This window comes from Neovison vison, chromosome 4, assembly GCF_020171115.1.
Source record: "Neovison vison isolate M4711 chromosome 4, ASM_NN_V1, whole genome shotgun sequence".
In the NCBI taxonomy this organism is placed as follows: domain Eukaryota; kingdom Metazoa; phylum Chordata; class Mammalia; order Carnivora; family Mustelidae; genus Neogale; species Neogale vison.
This window is the reverse complement of record NC_058094.1, coordinates 196,510,001-196,532,500: the sequence shown is the minus strand read 5'-3', so window position 1 is coordinate 196,532,500 and position 22,500 is coordinate 196,510,001. Positions and strand designations below refer to the sequence as shown.

Here is a 22,500-nt window from a genome sequence, read left to right as displayed (position 1 = left end):
ATCTGGAATTCAGAACATTTTAGTAAATGCTAAAACTCTAAGTACTGGAAATAATTAGAATAAACTCCTAAGGTTAATATAATAGCACCTTTTCCCAATTAGGTCTCATAAATGACCTCTGAATATTCAAAACTTTCAAGCTTAAATAGCTGAATATTTCTAAACAGATACTTAGTGGCTGACAAGATATGCACAGATATTTAGCACTGTTCAATGGGAATACCCTCAAGTCAGTTAATATTATTTTGGGCATCCTGTATTTTAGTCAAATGATGTGACCTCTTACATAGTTGGTGTGTCTTAATGATGAGAGCTCTGAGAAGACCTAAGTGGTCTCTCTACTCTTGTTTCCTAATTCCCTGCTCCACTCTCGCTGGCCCCTCAGCTGCAGTGCTGCCATATTGTGAGTATCCAATTCTTTGGGGTTTACTTTTCTGGGTTGGATTTTAATTGAATAAAGGACCTGTGGGAAAGTCTCAAATTTTGGATAAAGAAGAACAGCAAACACGATGTATTTTTTAAAACACAAACATATAGAGATAGTTTTTGAAAAAGGATATACCTATGAAGGTATGTTCCTTTGCATTTTTGAAGGATTTTGATATGCAAGGAGCCTTTATTTAATTATGTCATTGCCTTGTACACAAATCTGTGTGAACTGAGACACAGAGGATGAGACAGAATTAAGCCAAAAGCTCTCAGTCATTCGGTAGGTAGGACTCAACTGACCTATGAACAAGAGCATTTCTGAATAAAATGTCTATTCCAGATGCCAAATATCATCCTTAAAACATCATGCTTAGCCATCAAAAGAAATTAAATCTTGCAATTTGCGACGATGTGGATGGAACTAGAGGGTATTATGCTGAGCGAAATAAGTCAATCAGAGAAAGACAATTATCATATGATCTCCCTGATATGAGGAAGGGGAGATGCAAAGTGGGGGGTTTGAAGGTAGGAAAAGAATAAATGAAACAAGATGGGATTGAGAGGGAGACAAACCATAAGGTAATCTCACAAAACAAACTGAGGGCTGCTGGGGGAAAGGAGGGCGGGAAACGAAGGTGGGGTTATGGACATTGGGGAGGGTATGTGCTATGGTGAGTGCTGTGAAGTGTGTGTGTGAAGTGTGAACCTGGCGATTCACAGACCTGTAACCCTGGGGATAAAAATATGTTTATAAAAAATTTAAAAAATTTAAAAAAAATAATAAAAACAAACAAACAAACCCCATCATGCTTAGTTCCTATTCCAAGTCACTTCTATGTGCTGTCCTCAAACCTGTGTGTGTGCACAGAACCTGAAATTCCATTCAGTTTCATGTTTTACCCATGCACAACCTGTCTGCTGTTTAAAACCAACTTTTGTCTACTTCTAAAGACCAGCTTTGACCATCCAGTTTGCACTGACCTCCCACCTTGTCCCTCCAAAGCTTTTTTTATTTGTTTGTTTGTTAATTATTCTGATGCTCCAAACTACAGAATCTTTGAATCCTAAGATTCTATCAAACATAATTTTATTCAATGCTCCCATTGCATAGATTAGAAAAGAAGACACTTTCCAAGTGTTGTAAGCACAGCTAAAGCCAGGACTGGCACACATGCTGGCTTCTGGAAAGTTTCTTGGAATCTTGTTATTCTTGCTATCCCATGTTGCCTTAAAGAGGTGCACTGCAACTCTTTCTAGTGGTGGTTGTACCAAGTCTTGCCAATGAGGCTAAGAACTTCACAGACCAGGAGAGCTACGCATATAGCAAACACCTACTAAACACATGTTGATCGAATGAATGCTGTGCCATCAAGTCAGTAAGAGTTTCAGTTGCACTAAATCTAAAAGAGAAAATTTTGGGATGCCTGGCTGGCTCAGCCCATGCATGGAACATGCAACTCTTGATCTCAGGGTAATGAGTTCAAGCCCCGCATTGGGTGTGGAGCTTATTAAAGAGATAGAGAGAGAGAGAGAGAGAGAGGGAAAGGAAAAATCTCTTTCTGGAATTAAGTATTCTTGGAATCCTTTCCATCCAGAATTAGTTTGCAAACAAAGTATGAGACTGGGAAAGATGTTAATAAAATTTTCCCTTAAGGTTACAGTATTAGGCTGTTAACTTACTAAAATAAAGTGAAATCAAAGCCAATAGTCATTAATACTCAATTTTCCAAAATACTGATTGCTACCAATCTAATACCTAGGAATGAAATAAAAAGTAGTAAGAGAGGGTAAACATCTCTGAGAATAAAATTGCTTGAAAGTTCCAGGACCTATGCCTATAAACAGATAGAATCCTTTTCAATTAAAAGTAAAATTTGATCATGATTACCCCTACTCATATGAAGTTTCTCATTTTTGGATCTCAGAGAGCTCCATGCTTTCACTCATTCTGTTGTGTGAAAATTGAAGGGAAATCAAACACCAGGAGACCACATGTCTTTGGTGGATTGCAGGACAAATAGGACATTAGTCTCTTCTGTGGCCATTAGCAATCTTTCCCTAGTTGCCCCCATTACAGATACGAGGGTCATTTAATTTCTTTTTTTTTTTTTTTAAGATTTTATTTATTTGTCAGAGAGAGAGAAAGAGAGAGAGAGCGCGCGCACAAGCAGGGGGAGTGGCAGGAAGGGAGAAGTGGGCTCCCTACTGAGCAAGGAACCCGATGCAGGATTTGATCCCAGGACTCTGGGATCATGACCTGGGCTGAAGGCAGATGCTTAACTGACTGAGCCACCAAGTCATCCCTCATTTAATTTATTTGGGGAAAAAAAGGTAGGTATTTCTGTAATGTTCATTTCTTTAAGGTACCTAATGTACAAACATCACTACAGGATAATTAATTCTTCTAGGAAAATGCTCCCCTCCAGCATAGAAGCATTTCTGATGATTCAAATAAAGGAATCCTTTTAAAGAAACACCCTCTCTGCTCAGTGCTCACCAGTTCATCCCTCTGCATCCCCTTCTCCAATGAAATTACTTTACAGTTTTTAATTACCTAGGGTGTAATTTAATATAAAAAATTTTATGTACTTAATATATTGATTAACTTATAAGTGTAGTATAAAATAATACTGAACAGTTTAGGCACCTCAATTATAACTTTGGTCATGCAGCAGTGCTTAAGTGGCTAATTATATATAATATAATATAATATATGTTATATTATATATGATTATATTGGCTTTGAGGATAAAACATTTGTGTTTGAATCCTGCCTCCCTTACTTCCTAGCTATGTGACTTTGGGGAAGTTACTTAATGTCTCTCTACCTCATTTTCTTTATTCACAAAGGAGGAATAAGGAAGTACCTATTTTACATAGTCATTATGAGGATTAAATGATTTTTTATATATGTAAACCAGTTGGAACAGAGCCTGGGTCATAAGTGATCAATACATGTTAGATATAGTTATGATACAATTACAACCTTAAATACTTTGAGGGAGAAGATATAGTATAAATACATGAAATAATTTTTAAACATTGTATGAGCTTAATTAGCTCTAAATATATTTTAGCCCTTCTCCCAAAGTGAGATTTTTATTACTTTATCAGAAAAGTCACAAAAGAATGATATATGGGCCCCACATATCAGATGCCAGGCATTAGGGTTATTAAAGTAATCCTAATAACAGCTGCCCTTTCTAAAAAGTACATTTAAGGTAATAAAATCAAGGGAACAAAATAACACAGCATCTTTCAATAATTATTGCAAAGAATTATTTAACAATAATTTCCTAAACACTAAAACACTAAGCCAAAACGTTCATGTCATATCTCAGATCATTTTATTTTTTATTTTTATTTTTTAATATTTGTAGAAGATTTTATTTATTTATTTGAGAGAGAGAGAGAAAGCACGAGTGCGCAAGCAGGGGTAGGAGCAGAGGGAGAGGGACAAGGAGACGCCGTGCAGAGCCTGACTCCAGGCTCAATAGCCTGATCCTGAGATCACGACCTGAGCCGAAATCAAGAGTCCATTGCTTAACTGACTATACCCCCCAGGTGTCCCAAATCTCGGATCATTTTCAGGTCAACAGAGGAAAGCAAACTGCAAAGTGAAAGGGCTGTCAATGCAAAGCTCTGTACGTGGAGCTCCTATATTTATTCCCCTCAGTCATCCATCCCAGGCCTCATCATCATTTTGTCATTAAAATCATTAATATGCATGCATTGAATGGTCCAGGCCTGCATCACATTTGGCTTATGAAGTCTGATTATATATGTTTAGCTGGAGAAAACTTAATGAACTCAAAGTTGACTGAAAAGTGGAAATTTTCAGAGATCTAGCAACATACACACACCTATTAGGAAGAAACTTTTTCAGCCCAATATTCCTTTATGCTGTGGATTAAGCCAAGTCCCCTGTGTCTGTAATGATGTAAAGAGCTTCAATCTTGCTTTGATAGGAAAAGCCAATAACATGTAACTATTATCTCTTAATGCCAATAATTAATTTAACAAAAGTTTATTGAGTACCTCCTACATATAAGGCACTGCGGGGGCATTAAATATCTATGAAACAACTTTCAGTCAAATATAGAAGAGATATGTACTCAAATAACTACGAGACGGCCTGTCATAAGTGCACTAAGAGAAGGAGCCATCAGTGAGATGGGAGGCATTAACAGATGGGAGACATTACCTGTCTCTAAGAAGAATCCCAAAGTATGTATACTCTTAGTGGAATTCCTTTAAGATAACAAAGTAAGAGAAAGCTCAGGTGGACAAAGGAGAGAAATCTTTGACTATTCTGGTGATGACTCTCTCTGGATTTGAAGACAATTGGGACAGTCATCATGCCATTCTCCCCCTACCACTGATTCGAAATTTATGCACTGCTTATTTCAGTGACGACTTGAGGTGTCTTATAGATTAAAATTGCAGTCCTTAATAATAAGTAAAGTAGAAGCTACTTCAAAAAAATAAAATCAGTTGTTTCCAGGAATGAAACAGATGCTACACATTTGAAACATCAAAGATTAAGCTTTATTTATTTATTTTGGACTTAAGGGCATAAAGAAAGAAAAGTAAAACTAGTAGAGTCACTGATTTTTATTGTCTTCGTCATGAGATCTTGCATGAAGGATAATAGAGACTTATGTTTAACCTATCTTAAGGAGGGAGTCTTTGAAGTCTGTATTGGATGGTTTTGACAGTCAATTATTTAATTATTGGGCATAACACAAGCCAGGCATCTGTATTAGTACAGACTTAGGAGGACCAATCTTTGTAACAGAAGGATGTAGACAGAAGGTAAACTTTAGTAGTTCTTAACCTGATAAATATGTTGTATTTCTTTAAGTGGATTTGGACTCAAGTTTATCTTTGATTTTAAAGCAAATGACCCACTTGGTAAATAGCAGATATTCTTTCCAACTAGAATCTAGAAATTCACTGTGAATGGTTTAAAAGCTCTTTTTCCCACAAAATGGGAGATTTATAATACAGCTACTCTGTTTAGTCCACTAACTCCTATTTACTACAGAGAAGCAGTGACTTATGTTTCTTGCTTAAAGAAGGCATCCCCACCTCCTAATTTAAGATAATTTACACTTGGGAGAATTCGAATGATTTGGAATTTCTTTAGATAATTGGAGGGAAACTATTTAGTGGTGGAGAGCTAGAAAGTCTGTTATTATTACCTGACAGAAAGGTACAAAGCCAATAAATGAAATGGAAGTACTTCTAGAGGATAACATTTACTTCTTGTTAGAGGTGAAAAGAATCTATTCAACATGATGCGCAAACTACTGGGCTAGGGGCTGATAGGGACAATGGTTTTCGCAGAGTTTCCGGTGCCGCAGAGGAAGTATGATGTATACACAAGTAACTTTGATACCAGGCAGGATGTGATCGATATCACTATTGACAAAGCATTAGTAAAGAAGGGAGGTAAATCCTGGCAATGCAATCAGGGAGTGCTTTATGAAGGAGGAAGGTTCATTTCAGGTAGGCTTTGAAATATGTGAAAACGTTCATAATGCAGAGACAAGGCAAAGAGCCTTCTGAGTGGAAATGGGGAAAATGGATAATCTTAAATGTGCTGTGGGAACCCTGAGCGCGTGCAGAGGCCATGGAGAAAGGATGGTTGGTAATAAAGAAATATGTTAGAAAGCGGAACAAGGTCAGATGGTGAAGGGCCCTTGAGTTGCATTTTATGGAGTTTAAAATTTATTCTCTGCTAGCTGAAGGGCTATTGATGGTGTCTGAGCCTGGCAATGAAAAGATAGAAGAGTTTTTGGAGGATTAACTTACAAAGCCTAGACTGAGTGTAGGACACTGGACGTAGGGTTACCAGTTAGGAGGTCACTAAAACAATGTAAAAAGGTAATGATGGTCAGGACTGAGGTGGAGGGATTAGAAACAGAGAAGTGAAGAATTTAGGCTATAGGTCAGGGAGTAAAAAGGCTTTGCATCCTTTGCTCCTAAATTTATACTTATGTGAAATAGTTCCCTGATAAACTCTACCGTGGAGCTGGACGGGTATAAATCTATGTGAAAAATTCTAAAAACTAAAAGAGATGATGACTGTTCATAATTCATACACAATTTTGGTTAGTCTTTGTATTTGTTGTTTTAATTGCTCAAGGGAGAGGAGAAGTTGATTCCAGAAAGCTTGGGTGTTAGAAAGTGGAAGACAGGAAGATACTGAAAATGAAACTCTATTGTCCTCTTTGTGATTATGATGCCAGTAGCAGCAATGGCCACAAAAACTCATTAAGGCTGTTGATCCTTGGTATCAAAAAAATTGATTTATTTTTAATCTTTAGTCTATGTTCTTATGTCACTGTAAAGGCTTCATCAAAATAAAAAGCTTCTGCACAGTGAAGGAAACAATAAAACTTAAAGTCAACCCATGGAATGGGAGAAGATATTTGCAAATGATGTATCTGATAAAGGGTTAGTATCCATAATATCTCAAGAATTTAAAAGGCTCAACACCCCAAAAATGAATAATCCAAATAAAAAATGAACAGACATTTCTGCAAAGAAGACATCCAGATGGCCAAGAGACACATGAAAAGATGCTCAATATCACTCATTATCAAAAAAATACAAATCATGGAAAAAAAAATACAAATCAAAACTATACCTGTCGGAGTAGCTAAAATCAACAACACAGGAAATAATTAGGTGTTGGTGAGTTCACAGAGAAAGGGGAACCCTCTTACACTGTTGATGAGAAGGCAAACTGGGGTAGCCACTCTGGAAAACAGTATGGAGTTTCCTCAAGAAGTTAAAAATAGAACTATCCAAAAAAAAAAAAAAAATAGAACTATCCTATGATCTAGCAACTGTCCTAGTAGATATTTACCCAAAGTACTAATTTGAACAGATGCACAGGCACCAATGTTTATAACAGCACTATCTACAATAGCCACGTTATGGAAATAGCCTAAGTGTCCACAGACTGATGAATGGATAGAGAAGAAGTGGTATATATGTACAATGGAATATTACTCAGCCACAAGAAAGAATGAAATCTTACCATCTGCAACAATATGGATGAAGCTAGAGAGTATTAAACTAAGTGACATCAGTCAGCCAGAGAAAGATAAATACTGTATGATTTCACACTCATGTGTGGAATTTAAGAAACAAAACAAATGAGCAAAGGGGAAAAAAGAGAGAGAAATGCAAACTAAGGAACAGATTCTTAACTATGGAGGACAAACTGATGGTTCAGAGGGGAGGGGCGGGTTAAGTAGGTGATGGGGATTAAGGAGGGGAGTTGTTTCGATGAGCACCAGATATTGTACGGAAGAGTCGAATGACTAAATTGTATACCTGAAACTAATCTTACACCGTATGTTAGCTAACTGGAATTTAAATAAAAACTTAAAAGAAAAATTTATTTTAAAACTGAGTATCAAAGGAAAAGGGCATTAAGTATGGCTATTTTCTCAAGTCTGAAAAATCTAGTATTTCCAGAGATGAGTAACAACAACAAAAAATGTAAGTCTTTTTAAAAGTGGGCTAACATATACCTGTGAGGTTTTTGCTAAGAATTTCCAAATAATTGGTGAATTTTTAAAATGTCCCTACCCTACCATCAGCTTGGAGACTAATGAACTCTAAGACAGGGGTCCCAGTCCCTGTCCAGTCTTAACCAGCAGAGATACCTCTCTAGGCAGACCACCCATACTAAGGCAGAAGAATTATTACCTGTTCCCTGAATGAGACCCATGCTTTATACCTCAGTTGACTTTGCTCGTAATCCTTCGCACTTCTCTTTCCTTATCTCTGCTTAAAATTAGGTTGAAAAATTTGATTACTATTTTTGCAAGCAAAACCTGTGAAATAGCAATAATTTCATAAAGTTCACCCTAAAAATCTACTTCATGTTAGGCCTAACTCAAAGCCACAACCTCCACAAAGCCTTTTCTGATTCTCCATGAACCTACGCGTAAGGCTTTGAATTTACAATTTGGTTGTAGGGCTCTTCCTTTATTTGCTCTCTCACACTATGTGCATCTGACCCCTCTATTAGAGTTTTTACCTCTTTGTGGATACAGACCCTCTGCCAGTTTTTAGCACAGTGTGTTGCACACAATAGTTGCTCATTAAATGTTTGTTCAACTTAAATGAATGAAACTTATCTCTGTTCTATGCAACCCGCCAAGCCTGTAGCAACGGATGTTTATACTCTAGTTTAATCTTTCCATTTTACAGCCCACCCTCAGTAGTGGTATACACTGAAAACACAGAGGACTAACTACATTAACAGACTGATTCTTTGCTTAGAGAAATGTGTTGCTTCTTCAGTTGTGAAATCTGTAAGTACCCAAGGCACCAATAAAAGGCAGAAGAAATGTTAATGTTTGCCTATACCCTAAAGCAAAGAGTCAAATTATAATGGGGAAGTTTAGCTTTTTAGATTGTGGTCACACAGTATATTCCCTAGAGGAATGTAAATTGTCTTCCTTTGCTCCTTACTCAGGACTAAGTAAAAGGTCTGATACACCGTTTCTGGGTTTTGTTTTGTTCTTAGAATAAGAAAGGACTGTGAATAAATTTCTCTTAAACTGAGACATTCAAAATGTATTTAAGCAAATAGATGTTAGACTGTAAAGAATCAATGGAGTATCCTTATTTAGGTATTATCAATGTGACAATTAAAATATTTACATAGTGTCATTATGTCTGAGAAAAACTCAGTGGCATAATATAAATGTGATTGAGCCATTTAGTAAAACAATATTTACTAATACCAGAAACCTAATGATAAAATCTTAAAGTCTTAAATGTTATGGTAGATGCCAGCAAATGCTGTGAAAAAAAATTTACAGTTAATGGCTCCTATCTACAATACAGGCAATTTCAGGAAATGTAAAGTTAATTTTATCAAACATTTACAAGTCAAAACTAAATGTAAGATAAGATTAAAATTGTTTTTGCATTTTACTCATTATAGGAGATTCCCTTGTATCTTTTCTTTAGATAATCCTAGTTATTTCAGAAAAACTGTAATACATTTCATACAGTGTGCCTACAGAGAAGAGTAATAAACATTTCTTTTACAAAGAGGTATAATATATCTTTTACAAATCTTATAAGAATATTTGTAGCCGGGCGCCTGGGTGGCTCAGTGGGTTAAGCCTCTGCCTTCCGCTCAGGTCATGATCCCAGAGTCCTGGGATCGAGCCCCACATGGGGCTCTCTGCTCAGCAGGGAGCTTGCTTCCCTCTCTCTCTACCTGCCTCTCTGCCTACTTGTGATCTCTCCCTCTGTCAAATAAATAAATAAATAAAATCTTAAAAAAAAAAATAAAAAAGCGTATTTGTAGCCTTTCCCCCTGTCCTAGCATACCACAAGGATAAATATGCTTCCATCAGTAAGTATGGGTCTTTACTATAAAAAACATTACTTCCAGGATAATGGTAAAAAACCTATCCTCATAAATAGTGTTAGGGCCCTAATGCTTCAGTTTTACTGTGGAAATTGATTTCGTTTGACCCAATATAGCAATCTTAACCCAGGGAAATGAACTTATATTTGCAGTTACTTGGAGAAACATACTGAGTTTATTGAAATCTGTGCAGTCCCTAACCATGCTTTACTTCTACTCAGTTTCGTTGGACACCTTCAACTTACATGGGATACACCATCTAACTCCAACAGAAAATGATATTTATATCATACAAATTCTTTATCTCTTACTTATCATTATGGCCTAATTGTTGATTAATGACATTAAGAAATATCAGAGTACACGGAGTATTGCTATAGGCTAATGCTGTCCACTGATTTGCATAGGATTTGACTGTTTCACAAAACAACATCAAAATTTTTCTAGTTAAAAAGAAATACCTGGATAAGGTGGGACTTTCTTTTAACTATCTACCATGTCAATCTAGTTCTTGGCACATAACTGTTGCCTGAATAATGATGACCACTAGTATATAAGTATTATAAAAAAAATCAAAGTATAAGATTAGCACTTTAACTATCAATTTTAGCTTTGCGCAGTGGCAGTATCGTAGCCAGTGAGGTTTATCCGAGGCGCGATTATTGCTAACTATCAATTTTATATGTGCTTGAATAAAATTTGATTTAATTATTTTGTATTTGCTAATGGCACAGCTCTCATGCTTATTACATAAATATCCTTGTTTGTAGATGTAAAATGAATTCCAAAACATAAACACAAATCTTTTATTAAGATGGAAAAATGTAGTTTTACGAGACTCAATTTCTGGTTTTGTTTGTTATTTTTGAGTAGCTAACTTACTATTAACTGAAATCTTAGTAGATATAATCACATCAAATAAGTAATTTCTAAAAAGTTTGGATTTTTTTTTCCCCAAAGAACAAGTTTTACGGGAATACTGGTAAAATAATTGATGTTCATTTAGAAAGCATATGAAAAATGGAGATTAGGGAAATTCAGTTTTAGTCATTTCCTTCTAGCACATATACAAGGAAATGATATAATTATATTTGGAATTTAAGGGTAGATTTATAAAAATTACATTTAGTTATTTCCATTCATATAAAGTCATGTTGAAGTGAGAAACAATTCATGTGTCTTAAACATTAGTAACTCTTAAGCATTTGTTAATATTTTGTGTAGGAAGTATTTTAGTTTAACATATCAAAGAAATTAACTAATAAAACTAAAGTTTTAAAAGGAAAAGTTTGTTTTTAAAAGAGAATATTTTCTTAGTACTTCTTTTTTTTTTAAAAAAAGATTTTATTTATTTATTTGACAGATCGAGATTACAAGTAGGCAGAGAAGCAGGCAGAGAGAGAGGAAGGGAAGCAGGCCCCCTGCAGAGCAGAGAGCCCGATGTGGGACTCGATCTCAGGACCCTGAGATCATGACCCGAGCCGAAGGCAGCGGCTCAACCCACTGAGCCACCCAGGCGCCCTTCTTAGTACTTCTTAAAATGAGAAATGATCTTAGGCTAATTCAAGTAATTAAATCACAAAGTTACACTGTTATTAAGAAATTATTTACTTAATTGTACTTAAGATTTTATTCTTTTGAAATGATAAGGCTGACTTCTTCTACTAAAATATAGATTTTATATTCTAAATTAGGCACACTTTAGAAAAATATGTAATTCTCTTATTTACAAAAGTCAGTAAGAAGTCCATATAAATAAAACAACTAGACATGATAAATTCACTATTAATTAATTAAGAAATTATAAAACCTATCTTTACTAGTATGGCTCAATTTTTTCCAGTTTATTATTTTTCAAAATTTTCTTTTTTATAAACTAAAATAACATTTATCACAAAAATTTACTGTTGACTGAATTATCCTTATTTTGATTTGAATGAATCTCCACATAGCTACAATTAGAATAATACTCATAACTACTACTCCAGTATTACCTCATTTCAACAGACAGAAATTCTGCTTATTTCTTGATGAAAAGAAAAATATTCCTCTTCCCAGAAATGTGTAATCCTTAAGAGGGAGAGAAACACTGGAGCAAACAAATGATTCTTCATTCTATATATACCTTGCATTGTTTGTTTTATTCAGAATATAATTAGAAAATGCCCTACTCGATTCTCTGTAACTTTTTTTGCCTTGGCTAAAGATAAACAGACAAATAAACTTTAATTTTTCATCTTAAGGTCAGAATACAACTTTAATCCTAATATATTTAATAAATCTTAAATCTCCCTTAATCTGTCACCTAAAAAACCACACCCATTTAGTGTTTGATTGCAAAGGAATATTATTTCCAGATGATTATAATAAAAGTTTCTTTTCTAAGATACATTGCCTGTCTAAAAGATGCAGTTTATAATTCTATCCTATACCCAATGGGTCTGACCCTGAGATGGAGTTCCAAAGTTCCATTTAAAGTCAATAGACGTTCTAAGAAATGTAACAAAAAGGTGGATTAAGGTTAATAAACATAATTTTATAAATTGCATGCATATATATGTGTATCAAAATTTCTCTAAGATTTCTTGCCCTTCCCTTCAGCAGTATATTGAAATTTATTCAAATTTATGCATCATTGTTTAAAGAAACGGGATTTTACAAGATTTGAAGGCTCACTCCCAAATGATTTCAGATAGTTTTGCTGTAGTGCTCTTGAAAAAACATAACAACAAAATTCATTACGATTTATCATTCTATTTGATTGATAACAGTAATAGATGTGACCCAAACAGCTGTAATAAAATGAAAATACAGATGTAATTGCTTTGCTTCTAGATGAGCACAGATAGATTTTGCCCATTCTCAGAATCACAGTAGTTGCCTGTTGAGATACAATTAGTACTGTTCCATTTTGTGTCTCCCAAATAAAAACTTTCAACAAACGTCTGGCTATGGAGTGAAGGATCTTTCTAATTCTAATCAGTTGGCCAGTGAAATAAAAAAAGTCTAAATTACATCTTGACCCTCAGCCATTAAGTCAGCTTTGGGGCTGCTCCAAAACTCTATTAAACCATTCATCCAGGACTTGTGTTTTTACCCTGTTTCTTGGACTAAGTCTCAGTCAAACTGTCAGAATGGGTATGAGAGTACACAAAAGGTTTGTCCCTGTTTGGCTCTAATTCCCTCTTTGATAACTTGGGTTCTGGGTCCTTAAAGACCTTGGCTTCCAAGTCCTATAACTGGTCCTCTGGCTGTGGCTAGTCCTTCCCGATGTGGCTTCCTCATTTTTCTGGACTGCTGACTATTTCCCTTTGCCAAATGGCCTGATGAGATACCTCCCATCCACTGCTAGCTCTTGATGGAGCTATCTCCTGGATACCTTTACAGAGATGATTTTCCTCTGGGTTTGCAGATGTATGGCTCATGTCATTAGGTCTGTCTAATCCGTGAGACTGGTTTCTCTGCTGAAACAATTCCTTTGCTCAAATTAAACGTAGGACTGTCTCATTGTTCCGTTTTCTTCTGAACTATGCTAAGTTATGCTCTGTTAGTTTTAACCATGAGATTGAAATAGGGAGTAAAACCAATATTTACCTCTCATTCTAAATCTAATACGTTTTGTCCTTTTTTTGACCTGCTAATTAGCAAAAGGATCTTAGATTTAATGTTGCAAATGTAAATTTTTCTATAGTAAGGTAACATTGTGTGACCAATGAATACTTTTGCTCCCGACTTTTAACTGTGTTGATGATGCTACTCTATTTTTAGTCTTCAAAGATTAAGACAACGCTGAACAAACTAAAGAATGTGAGTTTCCACTAGTTATATTAAACTAGTTGGTCATCTGTTGCTTATTCAAATTCTTGAATTCTACTCTATTTTTTTTTTAAGATTTTATTTATTTATTTGATAGACAGAGATCACAAGTAGGCAGAGAGGCAGGCAGAGAGAGAGAGAGGAGGAAGCAGGCTCCCCGCTGGGCAGAGAGTCCGATGTGGGCCTCGAACCCAGCACCCTGGGATCATGTCCCGAGCCGAAGGCAGAGGCTCAACCTACTGAGCCACCCAGGCGCCCTTGAATTCTACTCTAATGATGAAAACTGCATATGGAGGGTAGAGACCCTGAGACAATGTTTTAAACTGCATTTTTTTAGTGCCAAAGTATTCAAGTATATTGTGGTTCTTACGTTAATGATAAATTTCAAATTCTGCCAAAGTAGTTAAAATACATATAATTTTAACATATATTAAAATATAATTTTTATCATGGAAAGCAACTTCACATTAAGTAATATTCTGAAATGATAGCTGACGTTACATAATAAACACCTTTAGTCATAAAATGCCCATCGTCACCAAATACACATCTACTTCCCAAGCCTGATGTCAAAAGCTGAAGTTAAAATACCATATGGGTATATAAAACAAAACAAAACAAAACAAAACAAAACAAAAAACACCTTTTTTCCCTGGTTGTAGAGGTAGAACAAAATTAATATGGAATAACAATATTCATTTTTTAGCAATTCAGTCAATGACATTTTGACCCTCAGAGAAAGGAAATTTCTAAGGCTCAACTAGTGTTAGTGCAAATGAAGATGTACCTTGTAAAAAAGTAACTTCTTTAGATATGAAACAGAAGCAGTAAGCTACAATACTGTCAGCTAAAAGTTTTCTGACACACTTTGCCTAAATGGTGGGGATTCGTACCATGGATGTCAGATATCATCTGTACAGTTCTATAAAAATCCTTCAAAACCCTATAGGAACCCACAAATTTCCACAATTGGCACGGTAGGGATACAACACCTTTTAGCTGAAGGCACTGTACCTCTGGGAGGATCTTTTTATTAAGAGGAACTAGAATGAGTTGTAAGTGCCACATATGGGGACCAGAATAATGTAAAAAAGAACAGTAGCCACTGAGCCACACTTGTAGCACTTAAAAAAAAAAAAAAAAAAGATGAGATGATAAAGAGCTGGCATAATCATAAATTCTGTACAATCACTTTGGAAAGAGATCTCAAAGCTAACTAGCAAAGTTAATGAAAAGTTCAGAGATTAAATAAAAATGGAATTAAACCAGAATGAAAATTAGGAGACCTAGAAATGTTAGGACCCAAAAAAAAAAAAAAAAAGAAAAAGAAAAAAAACCTTAGAGGTGACTGAAAAGTTGTGAATTAGAAAATCTGCAAAAGCATATGTAAAGCAAGGGGGGAAAAGCTTTTATGTTTAGAGCTTCATGATGCCTCTTAATAATCCAAAATATCAACAAAAAGAAGTGTGGGCTTTACAGGCATGAAAACAATGAAAGGGAGGATTCTACTTGCTCAAGTTGTCAGTCACTTTCAACTGTTTTCCTCTGAAATACAGAGCCACTCCAATTTTAAATGCTTTTGTCCACAGAGAGATCTAAGGTCTGTAGGGATTTTATATAAAATATCACCAACTAAAGATGTAGGGTCTGCAAATACTACATGTGCCTACAAAGAGCAATTTAAATTTTAAGGCGGCCAAAGAGAATAGGAGGAAGAAAGGCAGTATTATGTGCTTAAATATTTTCATTATGCTTCCAAACAATTCATGATTTATACTAGATTTTCAATATTGTTTTACAAAATGGGAGTCCAGAAGTCCCTTTTAGTTGTGTTGCAAAATGTTATTGCTAGGACAGGCTGAGGTTTATCACTGAAATGACAGAAAAACTGAGGTTCTCAAGAAGCATGCTGAAAAGAGGACAGGGACATACAAGGTATAGAAAGTTCTGGGGCACGTATAATATGTGTTCAACACCTTAATGAAAAAGATTACTGGGATCCCCACAGTAGTCCTGAAATAATGCTACACTACTCCTTTTATGTGATGCCTCAGCTTTTGATTTCCTTACTCTAAAGTTTTGGCTTCTAAGGACACAACAAATTTATTTTCTAGTCTTATATGAACCGTATTAACTTTCTGATTCTATATAGAAGATCATTAACTCTCAAACTTCAAATATTTGCTTTAATAAGAGGAAGAAAATATAATAATCACCTGCAACTAATATAGAATATTAGCAAGTAGAACTTTGAAATGACATAGAGGCTAAAAGGATTCAGGAATGACATGTAAGAAATGATCTGAAAACTCAACAGTAGGAGACTCTAATAATCAGAAAGGGGAACGACATGACAATGGAAGGCTTTGTGCGTAAAGCCCTCAATACAAAACCAGTTCAGGAAGAGCATTGATTTTGATCTCTAGAAACAAAATTTGAAAATATAAAAATAGGAATCTCATTTAACATTTTTCAAGAGAAAAAAGGCAATTCTGAGCCAACCTATGGAGAGCAAGGAGAAACAACTGATTAGTAAAAAAAAAAAAAAAAAAAAGAAACAACCAAGTTGAGCTGAATATGGTAGGTGTATCACTAAACTTCTCTTTTTGATTTAGGTTTGCAAGGAGACAGGAAATGGAATGATTCTATTATGAGATCACCTTCCAGCTCTGGTCTAAATGTTTTCTTATCTTTTCAGTCAAGTCTAACACATTGGAGAAGAGATTAAGTTCGAATTATTTCCACTTGAACACAACAGCATCAATCCTCTGTAAGTAGTCTTTTTAAGAGACAAATATTGATACAAAATAGGAATCTAAATTAATTTTTTTCATATTCTATAGAACTCTGAGAAGTCAATAAGCAGGGAATATTGACATTGAGGTGCATAAGGGAACAGTATTCTAAAACTGTAATGATACACAGCTCAGATTCTTTTTTTTTTTCTTCTTCTTCTTCTTCTTCTTTTTAGAAAGAGAGAGAGAAAGGGAGAAATGGGGAAGGGCAGAGGGGGAGAGAGAATCTTAAGCAGTTCCACACCCACCACAGAGCCTGATGATGATCTCGATCTCACAACCCTGAGATCATGACCCGAGCCGAAATCAAGAGGCAGGTGCTTAACTGACTGAGCCACCCAAGCACCCCACAGCTCAGACTCTTAAGGGACATTTTCTTTCCATTGTTCAGACCATGATGGCTCTAGAACTCTTTTGACAGCAGAGAAAATAAAGATTAAAAAAACCTATTTGATTGAAAAGACTCAAAACAAGAATAAAAAGCTTAGTATATAGAATCTATATTATTCCCCCCAGCTTTAACCTTTCCTACTTTTTGCTAAAATACCCTCGAAAATTCGATTTGATTAATAATGCATTAATTTCAGTAAATTTTTTTCTTTTTAATTCACCTTCAACAATGTAAACAAAATCTAGCAAGGTCTGGGAAGATAATCATGAATGAGGTGAAGGGGCTTGCTACTTACTATTCAGATAAATTTGAACAGTTATAAAATACATATAAACTAAATAATTAAAATTAAAAATAAAACTTCACAGGTATACTCTACCAATATTTAGAAAGATCTATTAGCTCCCACATAAAGAGGAACATTGTATTTAGTTATCTCTTCTTCCTAAAAGTCCTTTGTTCCCCTTCTTCCTCAGGGTTCCAAGAGAATCCTGGATTTTCCTCTTGTAGGGATTAATTACTTCATGAAGTCAAACCATTTCAAATAAATTGATCTCCCACAGTCATTAGCATATGGTTACTGACTACTTACTTTGCATGGTCTGACGAGTCAGAGATTTCATATACTGTAATGTGTCTAAAACACAGTTTCTGTCCTTTAGCGGGGGACATCTGCAAAGCAAGCATGCAGTAAAGCATGAATGTACGCATGCTCACACCAGGGCCACATTAGTTGCAGACCGTGGTACAGGGAGTAAGCTCTCCCGTGTGCGGAAAAAATGTGGGTCCTGATAGCACAGCTGGGGGGCAAGCTTCCGGGGAAAATAGGACCAGGCTCTTAAGGAAAAGCAGGACTTAAGTGAGAGAAAGAGGATGAAAAGCCAAAAAAGGAAAAGGCAGAAAAGCAAGAAGCGAAGGCAGAATGAATGCACTAGTTTGGCAAAAGCCCTCATTCAGGGCATTCTAAGAGTAAAACTTGGGAATGGAGAGAAAGTGTCAAATGTGGAGCATCAAACTGCAGAAGATGGATGATAATTTAACATGTTCTGTTCTCCAAAAATAATTTGTTAAGAAGCATTAACCCATAGCTATTCCACTCTTCTAAAGCTTCAAAACATCTCTACCAATCCCAGGAATATGTCTACCTTCTTCGACGTCACCATTTGGATTTGGATTTTACCATTTTGGAGTGGAGTAAAAAGACTAAACAAAGTTCAGTTTCCTGAATCTAAGGACACTTATGTTCTTGGATTCAACAAGCAAAATGGTGAACATACCATTTTCCCTTTTAAGCCTACCCTCTTGTGACTTCTATTTCTCTTTGAGAGCTTCAAGGTTACTATGATTTCTCCTAATTCCCCTCTTTGTCCCCAGCATTCATTGGGTTGTCTTGTCTGTTCCTTTTTTCTACGGTCCTTCTTGTATTGATTCCTTGCTCTCCGAGCCCAGTCTTGTACTTAGATCAGGCACTGCCTACTGCAAGAATTCATCTGCTGCTCTCAGTCTCTCTGTATCTCTCTTCTGTTGTCTAGTCTCTCCGAACTCCTGAAATCCTACCACCTGTGAGGGCCTTTCAGCCCACTCCCAGATTACTCTTCCTGAAGCACAGTCTGACAGTGTGAAACTCAAGCTCCTGACATCACCAGGCTTCATACCGACGGAGACAAACACTGCAGCTTGATGTTTAAGACCCTCACCAGTCTACTGCCACCGCTTCATATATTCTAAGTTCTATTTTTATTTTTATATTTCTAAATTCCTATCAAACCTAATACTCAATGTTTTCTAGGCATAGATCATGAATTCCTGTTCTGGGCTGGTATTATTCATCTGAATTGTTAATTATCTATAACCTCGGATAACATTTTTTCTTTTTCCTCAAACATCTCTTATCCTGCTGACTCTGACGGAGTAACCTGCTCCCTACCATTAATTTCTGTCTCATATGGTTTCCTTCTGTGGATTGGCTTACCTCATGAATTATAAGAGGGGGTGAGAGGAAAAGGAAAAGGATGGCCAAGGAAACTAACCACATGTTTATGGACTGCCTTAAGAAAGGCATTAAGATGTAAAATATCTTAGCATTATTTTTAGTTTCATTTAGAGTAACAGTGAGGTATTACAAGATGTAATATAACTGTGTACATAGCACTATGAGGGACACGGGGAGGAATCAGTATCTTTCAGGCACTCATTTCATCGGAAAGAATCCTATGAGGTAGACAATATTATTACTTACCTCATTTTTGGTAGAGAAAAATGAGGAAAGAAATGAATCCTACTCAATGACTAAGTGCTAAATCTGGAATTGGAACCCCTATCATCTGTCCCAAGAGCCCAAATACCAGAAGCCGTATGCCTTTCTGCCTCTCCCTCACTATTCCATTAGTGTAACTACTCCCCTCCAAAAACAAGGACCATGGCTTCATTTCAGGGCACATAAGCATGCAGTTTAAATGTTCTCTAACAATTCTTTCACTTCTGTTTAATTTTCAAAGTACATTGAAGTGCATTTAATTATATGCAGCCCAATTTTGATGGAGAGAATAAGATAATATTTTTCCCTTGCCTCATCATGTACATAAAAATGCTTAATATTCTTTAGGTACAAGCATATTAAAACCCTATAAGGATGAAGATATAGAATACAGAAATGACATTCCATCAATAATATTTGACATCTAATATACAAAAAGCTAACAATAGCAGAAACAGATTCAAAGAATGAATGACAACTCGATATTTTGCAAGATAATTAAAATTTTGATTATAATTTATATAATTTATGAAAAGACCCAATCAGGTCTTCCTCTAATTTTTGTCTTTTTCCAAAATCCACTTAAACAATAAGCCAAGGGAAGCTTTCCTTGTATCTCTCTATGGAAAATACAGATAAATGTTTTTCACATGCACTAATTCACAGAAGCAGAAAACGTATGATATGCTGACTACAAACATTTTAGTTTTATAAACCCATCAGGCATTAAATCTATGATTTTTATATGTTATTTTACACACCCTATTTTTTCATTGACATATTTCACATTTAACTGAACTAAATTGATATTAAAATGAAAAAATCTAAAATAGCAATTGCCAAATGAAAAAATACAACTAACCTGGCAATGCCGCCATTTGGCCCCATAATTATCTCAGGTTGTAAAATATAATGTTTAATAAATGATTTGATTGAATCATTACGTTTTTATTTTAATATTCTTATCACTGGACACTTAACAATTAAGAAAACACTTCTCTGCCTGTCCGCTGTGTATGGTACACAACCACCACTACCCGCTATAGACTAACACGGGGAGTGACACCAGCAGTTCCAACACCTCCATTATGAACACCTTTCATTTTTCTGAAATAGGGATTTTTTAAAAAGGGGGAAAACAGGATCTAACTCTTGTTTGCTCTTTAAACTTTTATTGTTTTAGCATTTTATAGAGAGAGCGAGCACCCGCATACTCAGGAGAACTGCTAAAAGTAAAAGGCCTCAAGCTACCCACCGCCTAGCTGATAGGATAAAGCAGAGGTATAAAAACTTTTGTCTAATTGCTCACTTTCCGTGTTTTAGAGTACTGCTGCTCTCAAGAGCATATATTCATGTTCTTTCTACTTCGAGTTTTATTACTTCTTTTGTATTATTTAATACATCTAAAGACACTTCCAAAAGACAAATTTTTCCATTTTGAAAAAGTAATGGTTTGGAACCTGATAAAATACATTAATGTTCACAGTGTGTTTTTTGCAAAGGTGAGAGAGTAAAAGTGCTATAAAACAATTAGGCGCATGATCTTAAAGACATTAATATGTCCAATAGAATAAGATGTTTAAAAAGTCAACAAAAATAATATCCTAGGAAAGGTCAGATGGAAATAGGCACGCATAAAGACCACATTTCTCATTCGGGTCTTTGACTAGATCTTTAATGCAGAGATGGGGAAGAAAATATAAAAATGAGAGAAAGTACCATTCTTACCTCAATAACTTGAAATTAGAAGTATATGATGTTTCACTCTAGGTGGTATGGACATTAAGTGTCGACTCATCCTAACAACTGGATGGTATATATGTTTCATTATTCAGATTATATTTTTTTTTCTCCTGAATTCTAAGTCCTACCAGGGTCAATACTTTTTAGTAAACAAGAAACTGATATGCTTGGCCTACTGAACAAGGCCAGGCATTTTTTAAAGTGTCATACACATTTCTGAAATCCACAATACATCAATTTTTAATACATCTACTCTCTCAGCTCCATTAAAAAGATGGTAGGGGAAAGATTTTAGAGTAATTAATGATATAGTTAGCTGCTAAATATTAATAGGAATCGTAGTCTTGCATAAAATATAACATATAAACCTTGCCAATACAGACGCACCAGTAATTAAAGTTGAATATGTAATTACACTGATTTATAAGACAGGCAAAAAGTTACACTTTACTAGCTTCTATGTAAACTGTGGGTAACAGTTAAACTTTGCATTTTACGGTTTATAAAAACGGGCAGTATCTTGACTACAGTTCATAAATGGTTTAGAGACCTGTAATAGTAGTAAAAATTACGACAACTTATTCCATCATGAATATTTTTATTGCACCATACAAACCAAACTGTGATAATGACCCATAAGATGTAGACTCATCTTAGATACTGCTCTACCCCCAAGAGAATGTTAGTACTACTAAGAATTTGTAGAGGACTGCTGGTATAACAATTATGGGACATTGGAGAGAATCTAAAAGATGCATTAAAACTGATTTTGATACAGTTCCTCATATCACGAACACGGGGCAATTTAACTCCCCTTAAAACTGTATTTTGGACTTCTATACCACTAGAAACTTCAGACGAATACCAAATGTTACAAGCATGTGCGTCCGGGCCCTTCTGGTTGCCCGGCCTGCTAACCCACTTACATGTGTGGCTGCGGCGAGCAGCCCGGACTACTGTTCCCGTTGCTGTCGATGTGGTCCAGGGAGCCATTGAGGTCTTCGTGGACGGCCTGCAGCAGGCCACTGGAGGCGTTATTGATCAGTCCCGGGTTACTAAGCAAAGGTAAACTGCTCTCTGCCAAGGCAGCCTAGTGAAACGAAGAAGGTATAAAACAACTTTGGAAATGCCCTTTAAGATACTTCTTTAAAAGAAGACCGCCCTTTATTGAATGGGTTCGGATCACAGTATGGATGTTTTAGAAGCATTTAAAGAAAACGTACAGGGAGGGCAAAAGTTCCCAACGGGCAGCTTGCGGCAGGGACTTCAAGAAAATTAAGTGTGATGCAAAAGCGTCCACACAAGCGCACCCAGCAAACTTTTCACTCGTGTTTCAGCCCTCTGCATGCGGAAATGTTGTAGTCTCCCACGGAGTGAAAAACCCCAACACAGAAGCAGTCGCTCTGCTTTTTAAAAATGACCAGGACTTAGCTCAAAATAAAGAAGTCCTGACATTTGCCTCCTCTGCATAAAAATTATATATTATAATTAAACTTTAAAGTTTTTGCCACAAGCACCATGTTCCCCAACACTATGATGTGAAATCATTTATGACAGCCTGGATAAATATTAATGCATAGCCACATGCATTTGCAAAAGCTTCTATCAATCTAGCATTTGCAGGAAAACCGAGTGTTCCAGATTTTGCCACAGGGTG

General features: G+C 35.8%; 1 protein-coding gene and 1 pseudogene across 7 annotated transcripts in view; one reads left to right on the top strand and one right to left on the bottom strand.

The window, feature by feature from the left end:
* FOXP2 (forkhead box P2) overlaps positions 1–22,500 on the bottom strand; it is a 550,794-nt gene that overhangs the window by 5,094 nt on the left and 523,200 nt on the right. For all 7 annotated transcript variants that reach the window (XM_044246406.1, XM_044246409.1, XM_044246410.1 and 4 more), the window contains one exon: positions 21,770–21,933. In XM_044246406.1, coding sequence (XP_044102341.1) covers positions 21,770–21,933 — 164 coding nt within the window. The remainder of the gene's footprint in view (positions 1–21,769; positions 21,934–22,500) is intronic.
* On the top strand, positions 10,450–10,572 carry LOC122905648 (annotated as a pseudogene).